The sequence below is a fragment of the Pelecanus crispus genome, chromosome 5 (assembly GCF_030463565.1).
Source record: "Pelecanus crispus isolate bPelCri1 chromosome 5, bPelCri1.pri, whole genome shotgun sequence".
Classification (NCBI taxonomy): domain Eukaryota; kingdom Metazoa; phylum Chordata; class Aves; order Pelecaniformes; family Pelecanidae; genus Pelecanus; species Pelecanus crispus.
In genome coordinates this window covers 63,669,524-63,691,502 of record NC_134647.1, presented here as the reverse complement: position 1 = coordinate 63,691,502, position 21,979 = coordinate 63,669,524, and the positions used below count along the sequence as shown (strand labels likewise).

At 40.9% G+C, this 21,979-nt stretch overlaps 1 protein-coding gene across 1 annotated transcript in view; it reads left to right on the top strand.

The window, feature by feature from the left end:
- PATJ (PATJ crumbs cell polarity complex component) overlaps window positions 1-21,708 on the top strand; it is a 147,891-nt gene extending 126,183 nt beyond the window's left edge. Inside the window, exons 34-44 of the mRNA XM_075710089.1 lie at window positions 3,230-3,313; window positions 5,302-5,495; window positions 7,317-7,464; window positions 8,640-8,726; window positions 11,394-11,511; window positions 13,004-13,041; window positions 13,324-13,446; window positions 14,572-14,676; window positions 18,145-18,245; window positions 19,977-20,100; window positions 21,509-21,708. Coding sequence (XP_075566204.1) covers window positions 3,230-3,313; window positions 5,302-5,495; window positions 7,317-7,464; window positions 8,640-8,726; window positions 11,394-11,511; window positions 13,004-13,041; window positions 13,324-13,446; window positions 14,572-14,676; window positions 18,145-18,245; window positions 19,977-20,100; window positions 21,509-21,655 — 1,269 coding nt within the window. The 3' untranslated portion in view covers window positions 21,656-21,708. The remainder of the gene's footprint in view (window positions 1-3,229; window positions 3,314-5,301; window positions 5,496-7,316; window positions 7,465-8,639; window positions 8,727-11,393; window positions 11,512-13,003; window positions 13,042-13,323; window positions 13,447-14,571; window positions 14,677-18,144; window positions 18,246-19,976; window positions 20,101-21,508) is intronic.
- The last annotated feature ends 271 nt before the right edge of the window (window positions 21,709-21,979 follow it).

Here is a 21,979-nt window from a genome sequence, read left to right as displayed (position 1 = left end):
AGAGCCACCATGAATTCACAACCTCTAGTTGAACATCGATGCCGCTTTCCCTTCTTCCCTCTCGATTGATTGACTTTGAACTCTTTAGGCTTTGACTTCTAGAGATACCAAGCATACAACTTGAATAGGAAGCTAGTGAGCAGGAACTGCAGATGTTCAGTAGCCAAAACCCAATGTTTAAATAAATGCTTTGATTGTTTTAGTCGTGATAGATCCTATTTTTTTTCTGAGGAACTGAGAGGGCTGTTACAGCTTAAATCCATAGCATGTCAATAGAGCCATTACAGATTAGGGCTTGCTTAGATGGTTGGAGTGTGACATTACATCTCATTCCTGCATAAACTTCTTTAAAATATTGATATAATTTAAAATGCTCGATAACATCAGTAGTTTGTTTTTAGTGATTTGTCATGGATGATCAAAACTAACAGAGTTTTATCCAGATCCCACTGGATCCAATGGAAAAAGATTACTTCTGGGTTAAATGTACTTTGAGCTGATCCCAGAAGTATCAGAGGAAAGATGCTTGTTTGTCATAGTTTATAAGATAAGGAAAGTACGACTCTCATTTGTGTTTATGGACTATTTAAAAATCTTTACAGTGCATCATGGCCACGTTGCTTCATTCTGTTTTTAATCAATTTGATAAGCATGATTCAACTACACTACTTTAAAAAAAAAACCACCTAGTTAAGGAAAACAGTGCTTTGGCAGGTCAGCGAGATGTTTCCTTCTTTGGGGTAGGCACAGACCAAACAGAAATGTACCTTTTCATGCCATGTGTATTTTTAGTCCTAGGTCTGGCTTCTAACACATGCAGGAACCACAGTGTAAATACTGAATTGTTGCATTTTCAAATAGATGATGCAGATTATTCAAACTGATAACATCCAGTGGTTCCTGAATCTGAGCTTTTGGTATGTGCAATTTTACATTTAATAATGCAGCACTGGGAAAAGCTGGTAACCTCAGTTTGTTGACCATTTTTAAAGCAACCGCAGATGGAAAGCAAACTTAAAGAAATGTGATTGAAAGCTCCTTGCTCAGAGGTTAGGAAATACCAGATTAAATACAATCTGAAAGTGTTTGATTTGACCATTTTGTGTATGTGTCCAGTCTGCTGTTACATGGTTACGTTGCCATTTTTCTACCAAACCTCATGTTCATCCACTGCCCTAGTGTGTCCTAGTGGAATGATACTGTCTTAACAAGCTGGTCGATTTTTTTTGTGTTATCTTGTTGGCCACTTCTAAATGCCTGCCTTTGTAAAGTGTTTAAAAAACTAAAAGTGAAGTGTGCTGTGGAAGTTCTAAACCACAGACTCAGCTTTTTCTCAAAGTTACCCATGATCAGCCTGAGGTGAAAAAATATACATCACTGTCACCCTCCTGGCTTTCACCCAGGCAAAAGTCTCTTGTGTTGACTTAGAGTTATGTGATCATTTCTAAAACAAAGGTAACCCACCCCACCTCCCAAACGAAACAAACAAAACCCCACAACGACCAAAACCCCACAACTGAGAGAAGATCTAAGACACATAGCAGAGGATTTCGGCAGTGCTGCCGAGATGGGCATGCGCGTGTTACTCTGTTCCACTGGTAATAGCTGTTTCAGTTATTTCAAGGAAACCCTGCAGTTGCCAGTGGGGGTGTGTGTGTGTGTGTGTATATATAATTTTTTTTTAATCAAACTGTTCTTTTGGTTTTCTTAATTACCTTGTTACACAGCTCATAGTATTTTGCCTTCATTTATGTAGATTGAAATCTTCCCCCCGCCCTCCTCCCCATCTGGGTTGCTTGTATCAGCTGTAATCCATTTGTGATTAAAATCCTCTAGGCTTTTTTCAGTGACTGGTGTGTATGTATTAAAGAGGAAGCTTGTGACAGTGGTGCTGTGCTCCAGCAGCAGAGCGGCTGTAGATACAAGTCCACATCATTAAATAAGGTGTAGTGGGAATGAAAGAGAATAATGCTCTCGATGTTGTCTTGATCAGAGCACTAGCTTAAGGGCATTTGATTTTTCTTTCTGTTCAACATGCACCATGTGTGCTGGGAAAGGATCGCAAGGCAACATGGGGGGAGTTAACTTGGTGATGAGAGATGTAGTATCTAACAGTGTTTTCAAAACACGAAGGTACTTTGTTCTACCCCAGCAGCTATTTCCTGCTCGTGCTCCAGGAAGACAGTGCACAGCGGGGCTCGCACGCTGCTAACCTTACTGCCTTTTGTTGCAAACGCTGCAGAAAGTCTCCACTTTGATTTGTATGTCAAACTGGTGAAGGAACTTCACAACCGTAGCGGTTTTGGAGGGTGTATGTCTCTGAGAACGGGTTATCCGATACCTACGTATCTAATTGAAAATCACCGTGTATTTATCCAGAGCCATTTTAGAGTTCGTAGTGAAGCCGGTTCTGCTCCGAGCCCGGGTGTTTGCTAGTGACATTGGAGAGAGGAGCACATTTTGCATAGCGAAGTGTCCCATCCTGCTAGCTGTCAGGACTGCAGCTGAAGCACTGCAGCAGGATGTTCACCTATTTGTTTCAGAAAAAAAAATAAAGAAACAGACCAGAACAATGCAAAGGGAAAGCACCAGCAAGAGAACAGTATGTTCTTTGTAATGCTTTTTCTTTGGGGACATCTATTGCTGGCAATAAGATTAAATCACTGAAACCTTCCCTGAAGCTACATCTGCCACTGCCTACATTTTCCAACCTCAGTAATAAACTAACATTTGCCATTGTTCGTTTCTTCTGGATTTCATTTCTTGCAGATTTAACCAGCGCTATTTACCACAAGGCATTCAGTTCTTGCTTAAAGCAGAGATCTATGCCAAGTCCCTAAAAATATTCATAGCTCCAAAGAATCTGGTTTTAAATAATATCATAAAAAGTAGACGATATTAATACAACGGTTCACGCTGAGTTCACATACTGCTGATGCCAATGTGTAAAAATGATGGAAGCCCAAGAAGCTCTAGACAAGACTACCCTGAAGTGGCGAACAAAATTCTTTTTACCTTTTTATTAGCTATCTGTATGGTGATTGCAAGAGTAATAGTCTTATCCCAAAATACTTAAAAAAATATAAATCAGTGTTACAGTCTTGCTTATCCTGACAGAGTGCTATATGCCTTTGTACTGCAGAGCGGTGGGCTGTGTGGGGTGGGTTGTGCCTGCCAGTTTGCGGGGTGTTTGGGAGGGAGGATTCACGCCACCTCCTTCTTCCCGCAGGACGCCATAGTGATCCATGAAGTTTATGAAGAAGGGGCAGCAGCCCGAGATGGCAGGCTTTGGGCCGGCGATCAGATTCTGGAGGTAAACGAGTCTCTCTCTGTGTGTGCTTGCTTATATCTTTGTCAGGTATACTTGTATTCAACACAGTGTAGGGTTCTTGTAGGGGAAAGAGAGATCATTTAGTAGGATCTGTTCTTGAAGCTTCTTTTCTGTCACTAAGAACATCCTGACAAATTCATATTTCCTTATATATTCATATAAACTGAAGGTACAAATTGAGAATATATTAAATTTAATTGAGCAAGGCAGTTCTTGAATTACATAGTTCAGCTGTCATGTCCAATAGCTCAGTATTATTCATCTGTTTAATCTTTCATTCAGAGGCCTGCACTACCGCCGCCACTTCAGTATCTCTGCGTTGGCTGCAAACGAAGTTCTGAGCCTAGCAAACACAGGGTGAGACGGCAAGGGTGGCTGCAGCATCTCTGCGAGCATCCCTGCTGAAAAACGCACCGTGCTTGCCTGCGGCATTGCTGGGGAGCTACCGGCTCCTTCAGGCCACGGTTCATAAAACTGGTGAACACACAGAACTATTTCTGTGAATAAATGTAGTTTTTTTCCCACAGACAAGCATGGAAATTGAGGAGGGAAAGGGTTAAGAAGGAAGTGTTGGTCTGCAAATGAAACCTGTGTCAGGCAGGGGTTCAGCGCAGCTGCTTGCAGCCTCTTGCTGTCAGATCAGGACAAATTCCCAGCATGGCCATTAAGGCTTTGGTGTGTAGGGTTAGAAAAATAGCGAGGGGTACTTGGGGAGTTGTCTTTACAGCTCTTGCACTGAAAATATTTTTTTTAGTGTTAAGGCTGAATGTTGTTTTTGTTTTATAAATAACTGTATATTAACAGAGCACAATAATTAGGGGATAAAAATGGGGAAGGTTAATTAATTCTCCTCTGGCCAAACAGGAAAGTGCTAATGTTTGTGTGCCATAATATTGTTATTATTTCAGCTTTTAAAAGCCATACTAATGAATCAGAAAGATGACTCTGAATTAGTTTCAGATTGGTATGATAAAGCACACAGATTCCTGTGTCGAGAAAAGAATACCAATGCATTATATAAATAAATGTGTGCAGAATTAGTACAAAAGTACATAATTACTATAGATTAGGCTTAATTATCTTAATGTAAAACTAAGTATGATTATAACTTTGCATATCTAGAAATACTAAGAAATATTTTCATTGCCTTAAAACTTACTATGTTATGTAAGTGGATTAACATTGTATTGTTATTCAGTTACAGTTAATGCTACTTCCTAAAGAGACTTCAAAAATATTTAAGCATTGATATTTTTTGGTATTCACAAATAAAAGATGATTTTGTCAACAGAATATTGGCAAACACCTTAAAGGGCATCTGTGAATCAGGCCTGGCAGAATTAGGAGATTAAGTTTCAAGTTGCAATAGGTTTTTTTAATACTTCGGCATTCAATCAGAAATTCTTGTTCAATCTGATATTACTAAAAATGCTAAAACATTTTCAGGTTATTGTAAAAGAAATGTAATTGAGTGCTCCAGGAGCGGTCTTGTGTGCCATCTATTGGAACAAAACAAAACAACCATTTAATATGTCCTGCCTAGGCTTCGCCATTGCCATTTGCTAATGTTTGATTCCTTCTGTCTTCGGCTTGGCGATGTTATAAAGCCAGGGGAGAAGGAATCTGAGCAGTAAGAGATGTGGGAAGCTCAAAGGAGCAAGTCCCACTTTGTCTAGCTGTAAGAAAGAAGCATTGTTTCAGGTTCCAGCATTTAAAAAGAAGGGAAGAACACCCACAAAACTTACAAGCCAAAATGTTTTGATTATTGTTTTTTATTCCAGGCAGTGGCACAAAGCACTGAACTCACGCTCAGTAGGAGATCCAGGAGCTCAGCTCTCTGGAAATGGGAGTGCTAAATTAGAGTGGCGAGGGGTGTCAATTTGACAAATTTGTCCTGTCACACAAGGGTAGGGAGTGATGAAAAGATCATTTATACATGTCATTTGGAAAGAAAGCACTGATTATTTCAGGTGAACGGGATCGATCTGCGGAATGCCAGCCATGAAGAAGCTATCACTGCACTGAGACAGACGCCCCAGAAGGTGCAGCTGGTTGTTTACAGAGATGAAGCACATTACAAAGATGAAGAAAACTTAGAGATTTTCTATGTAGATATACAAAAGAAAACAGGCCGAGGACTAGGGCTCAGTATAGCTGGAAAACGGTGAGTGTCTCTTTGATCAGACTGCACTTCAAATGAGAAATATTTTGCTTTTTGCCATATGAACAGCTGTAGCCACTAAACGGAATATGAAATAAAGGAAAAAGGTTGTAAGCAACAAAGTTTTGGATCTAAATAATTTCAAGGTTGCCACAGGGCTGTGGTCCTGGCTCCTCTATCAGAACGATGACATACGTGTGTAGCAAAGGGTGCTGCTGCCCAGGAGGGCTCCCAGCACAGAGCGGATGTCCTGCTCTGAGCAAGTGTGGCCAGGTGGGCACATGCAGAGCTGGGAGCTCACTGTTCTGCTGGCTTCAGCATAGCTGTGTCTCAGGGCTTGGAAGCCCTTACCATGGCTTTCCTGATTTCAAAAGGGGGAGAGAAACCTTCTTATTTCCAAATAGCAGGATATGCCTTTGAAAATGGATCTGTGAGTTAGATCTAGCTCCTACTCAGGTTCAAAGGGACCAATGTCAGTGGAAGCTAAGAGGCTGAGTTAGACCCAAATCCTGAACACTATCAAAGTCACTGTACAGCACTGTACACGGCAGTTCTGTGAGTACAGAGCTGAACCTGAGATACAGTGGTAAGTAACAGCTGCTTAATAAAATGTGACTTTTTACTGATGTATTTCTAAACCATTGCTATTAGATCTTTCGAACCAGAGCACTGATAGATTTAATCTTTCATTGCTAGAAGAGATTTATGGCATGACACTGGTGAGCACTCATTCAGTGTTGGTGCATAAGAGTCATATGGTTGCTATTCTGTATTGCCAAAAAAATTTATTTTCTCAATTACAAATCATCATGTCATTATCCTGACTGTGTATGGTCAGTAAAGTTTCTGCAGCAGTTTTTTACAAGAGTGGTGATGTTTAACCCAGGTGTTGTGAGCAGATTGTGGGTAGGGTAATTAATTTAGCTTATGTAAATTACCCTACAGATGGTAATCGCAGTCTCCAGCCCTTCCGCATTTGCTTCTCTGCAAAACTTTCTGTGCTATTGCTAAGTGCTTCGCTTGTGGAGATTTCCACGTTAGAGGTAGCTCAATTTCTGAAGTCAATTAAATGATACTCGGGTATAATTCAGATCGTGAAGTGTTGTGCCCTTCAGATTGAAGGGTACCAAATGCCAAATCTTGGTGTTGCAGCCAGCACCAGCTCACACCATAGTGAGCCCCAGGAGCTGGGGCCAGCACAGAGGGGTCCTACAGCCTCTGGGAGGGGACTGCCCTGTGAGGAGGCTTGAGCTGATAAATAAATACATTCCACCCATCTGCGTGGGCTGCTGCTCTCGCAAGCCTCTCTGCCCACTGCAGGCGGACAGCCACAAAGCTGGATTTTCTGCTGCATAACTCATGTGCAAACTGTAAAAGTCTTTTCTGCAGACTTGTCCCTGCTCTTCTGTTGGAGGCCTCCAGGCTTATAGAAAAGAAACTGAGCTGAACCTTTAGAGAGAATATAGGAAAAAAAAAAATCTGAGGCTGCGTAATTCATATCAGGCACAACAGGAGATAGTTTATCTCCATCTTAGGCTGATCCTTGACTTTTTATTCATACAAGTGGTATTTTTCATGAATCTTTATGGATCATACAGTCAGAACTAATGGTTCAAGGGGAAAGACAGCATTAAATATAGCAAAACATGCCTTGGTTTTAAAATGCGTAGATTTTTTTACTCTCAAATGGTTGAATGGGGTGTAAAACTAGTTCTTCCTCTGCTCACAGGTTTCTTTTAATGTCTCTTAAATGCAAGTAATCTAAATTGGTCTCCCAAAGAATATTGGATTGTGTAATTAGCCATATGCTTCTTGCATTGTTAGAAATGGAAGTGGAGTGTTTATCTCTGACATTGTTAAAGGAGGAGCTGCAGACCTAGATGGAAGATTAATTCAAGGAGATCAGATTTTGTCTGTAAATGGAGAGGATATGAGAAATGCCTCACAAGAGACTGTTGCCACTATACTTAAGGTGAGTACATAATACATTTTAAGATATTGAATTGCAGTTACTGACACTATGCAAGGCAATTATCCTGAAGTGCTGTTTACACATACACAGGACAGCTCAAACTGATTGCCAAGACAGGAATTTCATCTGAAATAACTTTGGAAGATTCATTTAAAATCACTTACCCATGTATATTTAGAAGTGGGATGATGTGAAGTAGGAAAACAGAGACGCATGTAGTATTTAGGCATTTATTTGAAAATGCAACTGTGTGTTTCATATGTTAGAAAAATATTTGGAAACCTGAGAGTCATACAAATCAGAACTGAAATCAAATGCCTTTGGCTTTGCTGCACTAACCTGCAGCTATAAAATGGCAACTTAAATCCGTTTCTGCACACCTTTCCATCTCACAGGAGTGATTTTATACTCTGAAGTTGTGCAGTCTGGGAGAATTTGCTTTTTGCCATCAGAAAACGTGTGGCTGCTTGAGCCAGAGGAGAGGGCAGGGGATGGCCTGGCTGTGAGTGCCTGATGTTAGCTCCTCCATACGGTTCCCAGGCCCGACAGCCCGTACCAAGGATGAAAGGATGGGTGGGAGCAACGCTGCAGACCCATTTCTATTCAAAACTGCATCTGGAGACAGGGGCTTTCCCCCTGCCATCACCACTAGTGTTTCTGCATCTGATTTCTTTCATTCTTGAAGGGAAAGGCTAATTATTTTCCTTGCTTTTTCCATTCAGGTGGAATTCAGGGGGCCAAAAGTTTACCTATTTAAGAATTGGAAATTGGTGATATGAGTGTATATTATTAAGTTGAATCCATATGTGTTAAATTCACCCCTTTTCTGCAGCGTATTTCCTCTGAAGTTTTTCTTTCATGCATATTGTTTATGGCAAACGTCTGTTAAAGAGTTGGGGGCTTTTTGTTTATTTTTACTGGGTAATTTGGCCATCTACAGTTTGCCAGTAGGAAGATTCATACGGACTTCAGCAACCAAGATAAATCTTCAAGATAAACCTAAATTCAGGGACGGGTATTTTTGTGTTGTCTAAGTACAAATGTTAATGTTTTGAGCATTCCTTGTGGTTTTCTTCAGGGAGTTGTAGTGCTGAATATAAACATAATTCTCTCCAGGAGAGCATGAAATATTGTATGTCTACTTAAATGCTGTACATTGTGGGTTTTTTTCCAAGTGTGCCCAAGGCCTAGTGCATCTTGAGCTTGGGAGATTGCGAGCTGGATCATGGCTATCATCACGGAAAACATCTGAAAACAGTCAGGTTAGTGACAAATTTGTACCTGTAAAATGGAGCTGTGAAGGGCAAGGCATGGGGACAGTGCACAGGGGTGCACGTGAGGCTGAGTCCTTCCATAGACACTTACTGATGAGGATGTGGAACAAAATATTTTATCACAATAATTTTCTGTGCTGAATTGCAAAGTAAGTGTCATGCTGAAATGCTGATTAAATAGAAGAGCTAGTTAATGTATTTTTTTGTTTAAGGAGTGTCTTCCTGAGACACACCAAAAATACATAATATCTTTCTCAAATGATGACGCCCAGAAACTTTTTTAGACCTGCAAAAAATGCTGAATGTGTTTTCTGCAGCTGTTTTGTCAATCAAAATGAGTTAATGAAACTGAACTGTATCTTTGCCTATCTTATGGCACAACCACATGAGAGCTGCTTTCCTCTCAAAGAAAACACAGAGCAATTTCCTGCTTCACTTGCTTTTTACCTGAGGCAAGGACAACAATTCATTTTTCAATCAGTGCAGGGCTTTTCCGCTCTCCCCACACCCCCAAATCAGCTCAGACACTGATACTGTTAGCATTAAAGTCCAAGTACTGCAAGGGAGAAGGCAGCAAGATGACTTAGAAAACTTTTTTAATGGATTTTCCTTCTGAAGACTGACTGTTTTGCCATGATATTTAAGTTGCCAGTGTCCCTGAGAGAGACCAGCTGTGGTTCACAGCAGTGCTATTGCTCTAGAATATTTTGCCCCCTCTTTGCCCAGGAGCAGCTGTCAGGGACCCGGGGGACATTGCCTGTACGTCTTCCTCTCACACCGATATGTGAGCAGGCTGGGGAGGCTGCACATCGGAGGGATCCAGCCCAGCCACCATAAATGCTAGAAGAAGGGCTTGGTCTTAGAAACAGAAAGGAGGAGGCTTAGTAGGGATGTAGGTTAAAGCAGGAATGCTTTTAAGGAGGTCAGTAAGAGGGGAGGCTTGTCCTTGATGTCGTGCATGAACAACCCAAAAAAGGTGCCAAAACCATAGTCACGTGGCATGATTACTTAACTTTCTGAAGGCCAGCAGTCATCCAGCCTGCTGTCTGGGTGGGTGAGGTATCAGGAAGTGCTAAAGCCATGCAGGAACAGCTGGGCTAAACCCAGCTTTAAAAATAGTGGCTAAGTATCATTGGAGAAACATCTGCACTGCATGCAGCAGGCAAGGAGAAATGAAATAACAGAGGAAAATTATGCTGATTGCATTAAGTAAAGACAGCAGTCTCGAGTATTACTTTTTTCTGATCATTGTATCAACAGCTAGCCTAAGCAAGAGCAGTGTAATCAGAAAGTGACGGTTAAAAATTATCCACCCAGTTTTACTATGGAAAACTCATAGCTGAAAGGGAAGCAAAATGCCATAGTATCTAACATGAGTCTAGGTAAAAAATCAGATCAAACATCATCATGCCTTTTTCTTTGTAGCATAAGAGGCTTTTGCAGGAACCTGGTAATTTCTGTATTTCTTTTAGCACAAGAAATCTTACTTGCTGTTCTTAATGCAGAATCATCTGAGAGCCTTCATCTCACTGCTCCTAAGTGACTTGGTGATTTTGAAAACTGAATAAATGTTTCTCAGCAAAACCGTTCCAAGAGTTAGAAAAATCTTGGCAGATAATACAGCAAATCAGCTTGAATGATTTGCACAACTGCGAGCGATGTTTTAGAAGCTGCTGGCCAAGAGCATCCAGAACTTTTGTCCTCACTTGGCTTTTTTCTTGCTCCATTGCATACCTTTAACGGTAGAAATATAAGCCTTCTGGTGCAGGACAGTGATTTCTTTCACGTGCATTGCAAATTATGTTAACTGACCCACGAATTGGCAACTAGAGGTGGAAATCGTGCTCTGCCTGTTGTTCGTCACTGACAGCTGCACACTGGTCAGTTAAGATAATGCTGCCAGAGCTTTTGATTCACCGCCTAATGCATTTAGAGGGAGAAAGCTCTGCTGTGGACAGAGAAGTATAGACCAGATCTTTGTTGTGTGTAAGGCAGCTTAGTTGAAAAGGCCTGGCCCTCAGTGAAACCTGTTGTTCAGACACACTTCCTAAATTGCTAACGATGTTTCCTCGAGGGGCAGAGTCTGAAGATAAAGCCAGATACGGAGATAGGGAAAAGGAGGGCTGAAAATGGATGGCCGAGAATTGGTAACATGCACGAGCAGCTATCTTCAGACACTCTCCCTTTTGTCACCTGGCACGTTATTCTGGAAATAAGAATAGATTCTTGGTCAAATGAAAGGAGCAGGGTCAATCACAGGACCTCGTAATCAGACAATATATTCAGCTAAAATAACAAAGCCTGTAGATTACTGCCATGTAACAAGATGGGTGTAAGTGTTAACCCCACCTTGTGGGAGAGGAGCTGCTGGGTGCCTCATGCATGCTCATTGTAGGGTGAGGTGTCTGCAGGGTGCATCCTGGGGAAGAAGCCCACAAGCTTTAGCAGCAATTGCCATCTCCCCTTCTCCTCAGGTTCGGAGGACACACTGGAAATAAGCAGAGGAGGGTGTTAATCTTACTTCCTTAAGATGGCTGATGTGGTATTTCCAGTCTGGTTGGCACAGAGCAGAGCTGTGCCCATATGTTGCAGGAACTGGTTTAAAGTTAACGTTTGGGATTGACTCACAGGTTTTGATTTACTTTTTAACTTCAGGCAAGCCAACAGAGTGTCCATAGCCACTTCCACCCAGCACTTGCTCCAGTCCTCTCTACCTTACAGAATTTTGTCAGCACGAAAAGATCTGCAGCAGATGCGTCTCAGAGAAACTCAGGTATAATCTGGGCAGCTGTCAGAATAACTGCATGTTATTTGTTTTATGTTTGTGCTGGTTTAAAAGCAAAGCTGAATACTTGAATCTGGTTTTCCTATTCAGCCTCCCAGAAGAGGTACCACTGATATTTTAAGACCCGAACACTTTCCAGCAGATGACATTATTTTTATGTCTATAGGAGAGTAATGGCTACTCTATTTTAAGTGCAGAATTCCTGTGCCCTGCTATTCCCCAACGCCCTTGTCGGAGGCTTAGCACAGGCAAGGTTCTTGCATTAGAAACGGTTTTCTCAGGGAATAAAGCTGCCACCACTTCATTTATATCTTTGTTGCTCTTGAATGTATAAAGGGGTGTTTTGTAATGAGAAAGTCGCAATGCTCAGTTTACAATTTGCAGATTTAGCAAGTGCTAAATCTACAACCTGCAGTAGCTTGTGGAGAGCCTGTGCATTTGTGTGCTCTGACCTATGTCAGAAATTGGTAACCTTTGCTCATGTCTGACTGTGGGCAGAAGTAGAAGACGTTTCTTCTGCCAGTTTGCATGCACTGGAGGAAGCCTGTGGCTTTTTGGGCAGCCTTCCTTGTGCCATTTTGAAGGGCCCTGCAGCAGTGAGAGTGCATGTCTGCATGCCCTGATTCAGTGTCCCCAGGGCTGGGCTTTCTGCTGCCACAGACCTTGCTGCACCTCAGCAATCCTGCCTTGAGTACTCATAGCAGATATCTGCGCAAGCACACGTGCGTGGCGGTGAGAAATACTGATATGTGTTATTAAGAATCATTAACTCTTGAAAGAGACTAATTCTGCCTGCCTTCTAAAAGGTTCTTAAAATAGTTTAATTAAAGCTGGTAGAATTAGGGGTTGATATAGCAGAGCCCAGGACCTGACTACACCATCAGCTTGTTAGGCTGTTTAGTCCCAGTTTGAATAATTCCTTTGAAGTGTCCCTTTTTTTTTTCTTTTTTTTCTTTTTTTTTAATGTTTTGAGTACTTTCAAATGGCCCATGGCTAGATATACGCCAGCCAGACTTCCTGGCTGTCTATTATTTACTAATACAGCACAAATTAGAAGAGGAAATCAATGTCTCAACAGCCTCAAACCAGCCGTGTGCCCTACCCCTTTGTGGTAGGGACACTGTGATTTATGAATAATAAGCCAATCTTTTAATTGAGTGAAATGCACAATAGGACTTTTCTTCAGGCCAACAGAGTGCTGCTATTCAATAGATTGCGGTGAGCAGTGGCTGTGCTACAATGGGCGTCACGGTGGCATCCGTCAGCCGGAGTGATTACATCCGTATTCTTCTCTGGGTGAAACAGAAATCCCATCCTCCTCACGTGAGCAGCACTGCCTGATTTGGCACAGGAAGGCTCCACTTCTGCTGGGTGATAACTCTGACTAGGCAGCAAGGGACCATTGTCACCTGACAGTGTTATCTCTTAATTATATTATCTCTTAATTACAGAAGCTAATTGTTTGTTTCTTTATTAGCAGGAGCAGATACGGGCCCAAGGACTGTGGAGATAACAAGGGTCAGTGAGTTATTCTCTATCAATTCAAAAAGCTGACACCTTTCACTGAAGTTGTCAATTTCTGTAGCATTTCTCAGAAGTAAAATTGCATTATTTATGTTTGCAATAGGTTGTTGGGTGCATGCCTATGTAATGGGACGTGCGTGCATGAGGATGCATGTGTCTATCAAACCTATCTATCTTCTCCCTGTTCCGTAAATCAAATGAGTCAGTTATTGCTATACCCTGAACCTCTAGAAGTTGCTCTAACTGCAAATGTTGGGTTTTTTTGTTTTGTTTTAGGGACCAAATGATGCACTTGGTATCAGTATAGCAGGAGGGAAGGGAAGTCCATTAGGAGATATTCCCATCTTCATTGCTATGATTCAAGCCAGTGGTGTGGCTGCACGTACCCAAAGACTCAGAGTGAGTAGAGGGGTCCTCTCAGTACTTCCTATTTCATCTGCCATGTTTCCCACAGAGAAGGAGCCTCAGACACTTCTCTACATGCCATCACTTTGATAATGTCTCATAGACTATTCTGTCTCTTAAAAACAAACAAAAACGAACAAACAACCCCCCCCCCAAAAAACAGACAAAAAAAACCCCCAAACCTGCCCTTCTCTTCCCTTTTTGATTGTATTGCATCTTGGGATAATGGCAATGGTTGCCCACATGGAAAAGTGATATGAAGAGAAAGCACATAAATGTGTTTGCAGTGGTCTTTGAATATATATGTTCATCCAGACCCAGGGAAGGCAGCAGAAGGCTGTCTGGAAACCACAGGCGTTTTGGGGATTGCAGACTGGGCATCATTTAGAGCTCAAGCCAGGTAGAAACCAGCAGAAGTTAGTTGTTTGATCTTAAGGCCCATATAAAGAAGTGCCAAAAATAAAGCATTTGTATCAGACCCACAGGATATGTGGGTTTCCAGGAATGACCATGGCTGAACACTTTCCAGTTTTGGAGAGAGTTTCAAGGAATCGTTAGTATTGAAAAGAACTTATTATGCAGATACATGGGATTGCTTTGGCCCATGAGATTCATTAGTATACACTGCTACATTCATGCCATGTCTCTAATAGAATTACACAATAGCACTAAGTGCTGAGGTCAAGGTAATTTTTATGTATAAGAAGAAGAAATCATCTAGGTTAATTAGATTAATATCAGGAATGCCTGCTTTCCTATACTGCATTCAGCATGTGCATACATAGTCTGTAAGAATATGAACTTTCTGCACATATGGACACAAATGAATCCTTTCTGGATGGGAGAACAGCAGTGAAAATCTCACTCTCTGCTTGCAAATGGAAATAGTAAAATACAACCCATCTTTGTTTCTTGATCGCATTGTTACTTTTAAAAAAATCCATATTGTACTTGCTCTGAAGAATGGTAAATGATCACTAGCAATGCAAAATTCTCACAAAAGGAATCCTGCAAAAGAGAAGCATGACTGTGCAGTGCCAAGTTCACGAGGAATTTTAAGCATTCTTAATTTTAATTTTCCCTAATGCTAGTAATTTTCCATTACTGTTGTACTTTTAGGTTGGAGATCGGATTGTCAGTATTAATGGGCAACCTTTGGATGGGCTGTCTCATGCAGATGCGGTTAATCTACTAAAGAATGCTTATGGGAGCATTATCCTGCAGGTATGGTGATAAATTGAACATGCAGCTGCATGAGGGTAGATAAATGGCATTCAGGGGAAAAAAAAAACCCTAAGCATCACTGGCACAAGGCATCACAGAATTGCAGGGTGCTTACTGATGGGAATTACACAGAATGAAAGCAAGAAATAATTTTCATTCAAAAAATTTCTATTGCCACTCATACAGGCTGTGAGCATGATTATATAAAAGCGTAACAAAGAGAACAAAATAACTTGTTGCTACACATGATAAATCAACAAGCTTCCAAGTTTTTTTTTTTTTAATTTGAAGTTAACTAGGAACAAGAAAATAACGTGTGTGTGTATGTGTGCGTGCATGTAACTAGACTGTGACCAAACTGCCCACAGTGTTAGTTTCCTTGTTCTTGAAAGAGGAAGAAGAAAGAAACGCTCTCAGCATTTACTAAAAATGATAGCATCATCATTAAGACAGTGCTGCCTAGAATTGATTATTCTATAGGTAATGAATAATAACACTGGGGAGAGAAGACAGTGCTATCACTCCTGCATTTATATGCTAGCTAAAAGGAAGGCATGTTCTGCCACTTTGCTTCTGATTGCTGCTTGCCAGTATATTCATCTTTAGTTTATTTTTATGTTTACACAAAGAAATGGGAAAAATACTTGCCAGAGAGAATTCAAAATACTACTCATTTGCAGAATTATTGTAACAATTGGAAAACAAGCTTAAGATGTACCACTAAAATGTACTCTAATTTTCTTTATCATCACAGCATATTGGATTGGAACAAATCTTGAAAGACTTTTTTTTAAGATTCTTGCTTGCATTATAACACAAATGTGACTATAAAAGATGGGGGGAAAAAGAAAAAAAAAAAAAGGAAATGAAATTATAATAAACTTAGTATTAGACTCGCTTATTCTTTGTTTTGTCTGTCCGTGAACTGCTGACCTGGTAAGTGATGAGCCAGTTCCAGAGCAGATGGTGTATTTGTGTAGTTCCATTGAAGTCAAAGGAAATACACAGATATACACCAGCTGAGGATTTTCTGTTAAATTATAGTTATCATATTGTTACTAATGTTGAGTAATTTCACTTTTCATGTCAACAGTATTCCCTGAATAGAAAATGAAAGCTTGCTGCAGAACCCGAAATTGCTAATCTTGAAAGCTGTAATACAGCGTATTCCACCTCATCATGTATTTAAAAATATTCCTGATGAAGCACGCTGTCAGTTGGTCGCTCGCATAAACAAAGAGGTTCTTCTAGAAATGTCTTTGGGTTTGTCAGTTGACGGTTTTTCTTCTGCATTTTTGCTGTTTAGCTTAAAATGGGCTTAATACTTTTTACAGATGATACAGGTTTATTGTGATAGAATAGAGCCCATTTTCCTGTATTAAAAATCTGTTATGTGAAGGTGGGATGCTGTATTTTAATACTGGCAGGGAGCAGTGTCAAAGCCCTGCCATACGCATGGTGATACAGTTACCTTACATGCTAACCACTGGTACTTCTCAATCACTGGATTGCTTTTTTTTATTAAAACAATCTAAATGGAATAATCCTATCACTGTGATAATCATGACTGATGTGTCATTAAGTAATTCTATTTATTATCAGGTTAGACCACTTCATGGCAAACTGCTTTGAAAGGTCAGATAATTGCGTTCAGTGGTGTGGAAAGGCTTATTATCAGTATGTCCTGGGAAGGATGGTAAAGGAGTTTGCAAATGCTGTTTGCAAATGGGAGATTAGGGTCTCAGGGGACCAATCATCCCTTTCGGCTGTTTTGATGCTTTGGTTTAATTTAATTTCTTTTCTGCAGGTGTAGTAATGAGATAAGGGGAAGGTTTTTTACAAGGTTGTTGAACTCTGATACATTCTTACTGCCAACTGAAGATTTTTGAATATAGATTTATTTTGCCCTCATTTTATTTAACAACAAAATACGACAAATACGGGCTGGCACTCTTTCCCCTACTGCGACGGGAAGGAAAACTTAACGGTGTCTTTGCTGGTTGAGCCAGGTGCAGCTATCTTGTCTGCCGGACCCCTTCATTTAGGGCATCCGAGAACCTGAGTCCTGGGATGCAAAATTTGCATGTGAACTAATCTTCCTTCCTAGAAAATGCTACCACCCTCTTGGCTCCCAGTGATTAGAAAGAGGGAAATATTGTTGTGGAAGAATTGTGAGTGTTCATTTAAAACTGGGGATTTCTATAATGGATTTTTTTATTTTGAGAAGGTACATATCCCTTAAGCCATGTTCACAGCAAGGACTGGAAAAAGTACCTGTCAATGTTGATAAAATAAGGCCATAGATAGCTAGAGGAAATATTGAAAACATACTTATTGGGTATTTCTCACTGTCTCTGAGCCAAACTCCTGCACTGTACAGGAAACTCAAGCAGAGAAGAATATCTCATCAGAAGGAGATGGAGTTAGGGGATAGCCACGGCACGTAGTTGTTAGAAAATTGATGCCTAAAGCTGTGAATACTTAAAATCCAAAACACTATATAGTGGTTTCCTCAATTTTTTTTTCCAGAAAAAAGCAAAGAATAGAACACTAGCATGCAATGAAAGGTTAAAAAAAAAAAAAAAAAAAGGCTAGAGTGGGCATTGACACTTTGTGTGTGATACATCCCACTGGACCTACAAGCTGCAAGCTTTTACCCTTATGAGGCTAAACCCCTGTGAATGGCAAACCCCAGACTTCAGCATGCAAGTAACTGTTTTCTCAATACAGCCATAGTCATATTTGTAACTAACCTATACAACATTGATATGGTTGCTTTAAAAAGCCTGAGCACGTTTGCTGCCCCACAACCTGTCAAAATGTCATTAACTCTATTAATTACTGCGTGGTGGTAATTCATGATGGTTTCAGAATAATACAGGAGCCAGAAATGGGAAGTTTAAGACTCCAGTTTGTTAGATTTATGCTGGAAATTGCAGAAAAGTTGAAACCAAGGGTTAATTTCTTCTCCACTCAGCAAACAAACTAAGCTGAGGTATTTCAGGGCCTTTGCCCCATAGTCCAATAGACCCTTGGATCTTTGTATTTTATTAAAGGCTAAAGTGCTGTCTGTGGGAGACCTTTACTTTTAAGCCCAGTCCCAGGACTGGGCTTGTGTTGACTCTGAGACATACCTATTTCCTTGACAAAGTAACCTCTTTCTCTGGATTATCCAGAAGACTGTTCCCCTCTGCTCAGCATCTGAGTGATAGTCATGTGAAGGCAAGAGAAAGCTTCAGAGCAAAGTTTGCATTTAACCTCCAGAAAGGTGGCTACTACTAACTCTATTATTTTAAAGTGTTGGATTAGTAGGAAATTTAGGAGAGTAGAACTTGTATTTGAAATTTGCTTGGAAAAAAAATCAACGATTGATTTTCCTAATGTATGGGCTATTTTCTACATAATTAGCCAAGATGTCTTTGGTATTAAGTGAACGCACATAGTACTTCATTGCATCCTTCTATTTAGGTTGTGGCTGATACCAACATCAGTGCCATTGCTACCCAGCTGGAGAGCATGTCTGCAGGATGCAACCTTAACTCTTCTGAGCATCCTTCCGAAGATCCTGAGTAAGTTTGTACTTGGTCTGCATGACTGAAGTGGATTTCTATGCCCCATGCAAAGGAAAAGCCTAGGCTGGTGAAGGAGGTCTCTCCCATTGCTTTTCTCTCTAATTTTCCATCATCTTTAAAATGGTAACTGTGACCTTCTCTGGGCTGATTATGGACTCATGTCAATCTTCACCTGGTGTCAGAAGTTGTTTGAGTAAACAAGCACAAAATATGTTGCCAAACACTAGTACTGGACATTTTAAAAAAAAAAACCAAACAAAAAACAACCCCAAAACTGTTTTCTTTTCTAATGTGTTATGCTGACATGATAGTTCTGCCCTTGTCTGTTGGCTTCCTTGCCTCAAAGGAGTTATGACTTTAGCAATTTGAAATAATTTGTCATTGGCAGACTAAGGCAAGAGGTGTTAAAAAGCCTGGTATCAGAGAGAAATGTTTCAAAACATGTCCCAGAACTTTCTTTGTCTTTTGAATCTTTTTAGCTTTATAATTTGAAAAAGTCTGATTAGAAACTTTTTCTACTTACAGTACTTCTGTATGTTGATGGAAGTTAAGAGATCTAGCCCTCCCATGGCCATGCATCATTCTCCATCATGTGCTTTTTAGGGCAGCTTATAGCATTCCAGTTATCATTTTGAAGTTCATGTGATTTTCATTTTGGTTCATTAGCTTCATTATGTTCTTCATTTTCGTTCTTTGATTCATTATATTTATTTAAGAAGCTGAAAATGCAAGTTGCTGCCCTACATCGGGGGTTTTTAGTATAAAAGTTAAGCTATTTATGCTGCATTCTCTAGTCTTACAATGTGCGAAACTGTTTTTATTGATGCTCTCAAAGGAGAATTGCTTACTTCACAAAAGGATTTGTATTCTCTTTTCATATCAAAATAGTAAGGAAATTTGAAAGTGAAAATATGAAGCAGAATTAGGTAGGCATATGCATTCGTTCTGTCCTAAAGAAATGGCTAGGTATTAGTCATCATAGGCTACACCTTTATATAGGTGGAAGATGCCAAACAGCTTTTGTCCACAATAATTTTTTCTAAATATGTAGAAATTACTTTTTCAAATTTGAGATGGTTATAGTCATATGACTGGTCTAAATTCCACTAAAGATCTTCCCTTTGCTCAATGCAGATGGTAAAAGCCCCTGTAGAGCCGTGCAGGGTCTAAGCAATGCACTGAGTGAGGGGCTCTCAGGAGTCAGCCTCTGGAGTTACAAGGCACAGGGATGTAGGTCAAATATAGGTTGTTCGAAAACAGCTCGAAGAGCCTGCAGTAGAGCTGAGACTGTAAACACAAGCATTCCTGGCTGCACCCTGTCTATTAGACTCATTCCTCTGAAGTCATAAAGTAAAATTATGCTGTAAGGAAATTGTTGCAGTGGCCGCTTATGCAGACTAAAGATGACAGCTTGGCCGGTAAGAAAGCAAACTCTCCTTTACGTACGTGCAGCAACTGCAGATGAAGGGAGTCTCTCTTCTGCATCAGAGATAAGTGCTCTTGTTGAGCTCTTATTAAAAATAAGTATTTTCAAAGTGAGGAGCTGAAGTACACTAACAGCATTTGAACTCTGGGCTGTGCAGGAGTGTATTTCAGCACAAGGACAAGAGTCATGGTTTCTGACTGTATGAAAAACTTCTTGATAGATAAATATCTCTAAGTGTCCTTCTGCATAAAGTCCCCAGAGACAGACATTGCTATTCTAAGTGATATTTATTGTGTTTTCAGAGCACCTCAGCCTAAGATTATTACTTTGGAGAAAGGTTCTGATGGACTGGGATTTAGTATTGTAGGGGGTAATGGAAGTCCCCATGGAGACCTGCCCATTTATGTCAAGACTATATTTGCCAAGGTATCTTTTTTTTTTTTTTTTTTTTTTTTTTTTTTCCATTTCCTCCCTTTTTCTATATTATCTTTAAAAGTAAACCTAAGGTTTGGCTTGGATAATATATTATGTAGTAGAAAGCAAATAATGTACTAAGTACATTGATGTGAGTAAGTGGACCCAGAACTCACAGCCGGCTTCTCAGTTTATATTTCACATTACTGATGGCTGAAACAAGATACTTTACCTCAGCAAAATTGCTCTGTGTACTTGGGAAACTTGGTTTTATACATTAAAATATTTATAAGGTAGTTTTGTATCTGTAAATCTTGAAGTGCCTTCCAAGCGGTGTGGAGGCATCACTTTTCCCACTGTACAGGAGGAGGAGACTGTTGTAGAGATGCTGTATTGTTGTGGCTGAGCTTCAGCTGCAAAACCAGCAATAAGCTCCTGTGCTCAATGAGAAAAAACATCGAAAGATGGAAACGCCATACTTCATGGCTTGATAATGAATTGGCTTACACATTGGTCCTGGCTTTAGTTATTCTCCCTTGCTTCCAGCTTCTTTCTCATGCCTCTCCGTGAGTACTCCGCTCCCATGTGCTGGAGCCGCTCACGGCATGGCTGTCTCAGCCCATCTCTGACCCCAGCCCTGAGTGTCAGGGGAGGACTTGGGGGTCCCAGCCAGGTACGGCAGTGGCTCTGGCCACTTTTTACAATTTTCAGTTATTAACGTGGGAAGATACTGTGTCTTTAAACTGATGCTTAGATTTACAAGTTTCTAGATGTGAGCACAGCTGAGAAACCCTAAGTCGAAGCTAAAATACACTGCAGTCACTGGTGAGGCCATGGAGGAGAAATGGACACCATGAGCCGACCCCTGGGCAGGGCAGGGCTCGGGATTTAGATAAGAGCTGCGCTGAGGCCTCTGGAGGAGAACAGCCATTTCTAAAGCTCTGTGGGAGCTTCTCAGGACCTTCAATGGAGACCAGTTCTGTCTGGGGCTTGGGGCAGTGCCCAGGCTGTTCTGCTGCATGAGATCTGCATCCCTCTCCCTCCCCACATTTTAACCCGTTTCTCAGCACTGGGTGCAGAGTACATTTAAATGCTGCTTTAACAGCCTGTCCCTAATCATAAAAGCCAGAACCAGTCTTTACGCTGCAGTTTTTTCAGGGACGAGATGATTCTCTTCTTCCCAGGGGTGTATCACCTGCCTGCGCTGCCCCAGACCTTAGGGGGTTGGGGTAAGTGGGGTGAGTGATGGGCAATGGTTGAAGCACTCAGGGAGACTTCGGCATTGTCATTTCCCGTGTTCGCCACCCAGTTACGGTGGGATTTCCGGTGCTGCATCCCTCCTCATTTCATCCATCAGCATTGTGAGAGGCGGGAGGGCTCCATGCTACCAGCCGCTAATGACTCGCTTTGCCGTTTGCAGGGAGCAGCTGCGGATGATGGCAGACTGAAGCGTGGTGACCAGATTTTAGCAGTTAATGGGGAAGCCTTGGAAGGTGTTACTCATGAGCAAGCTGTAGCTATTCTGAAGCGCCAGAAAGGAACTGTAACATTAACGGTGTTATCATGAATGTCATTGCGCTTGCAGAGATAAATACAATTATTTTAGAACATCAGTAGAGCTATAATAATACTGTTCAGCCCTGAGCAGGATGTAAAGCAAACCCTGGCAAAAATGAATCAGTATTCACCCTATTGCCAGAAAGGGTAGTGTGCATCTCGAGCTTCATTTAGCCTTCCACATTTATCAGCCTTTCTCCTCACCTTCCCCTACTTCTGGTGGGTTTTGGGGTTTCTCTGGACAACGTTAATTAAGGAACTTCAAAGAACAATATCCATTTTACTTTATTTATACATCAGTTTATTCCCACTCGTCTGATCCCCCGTTACAACT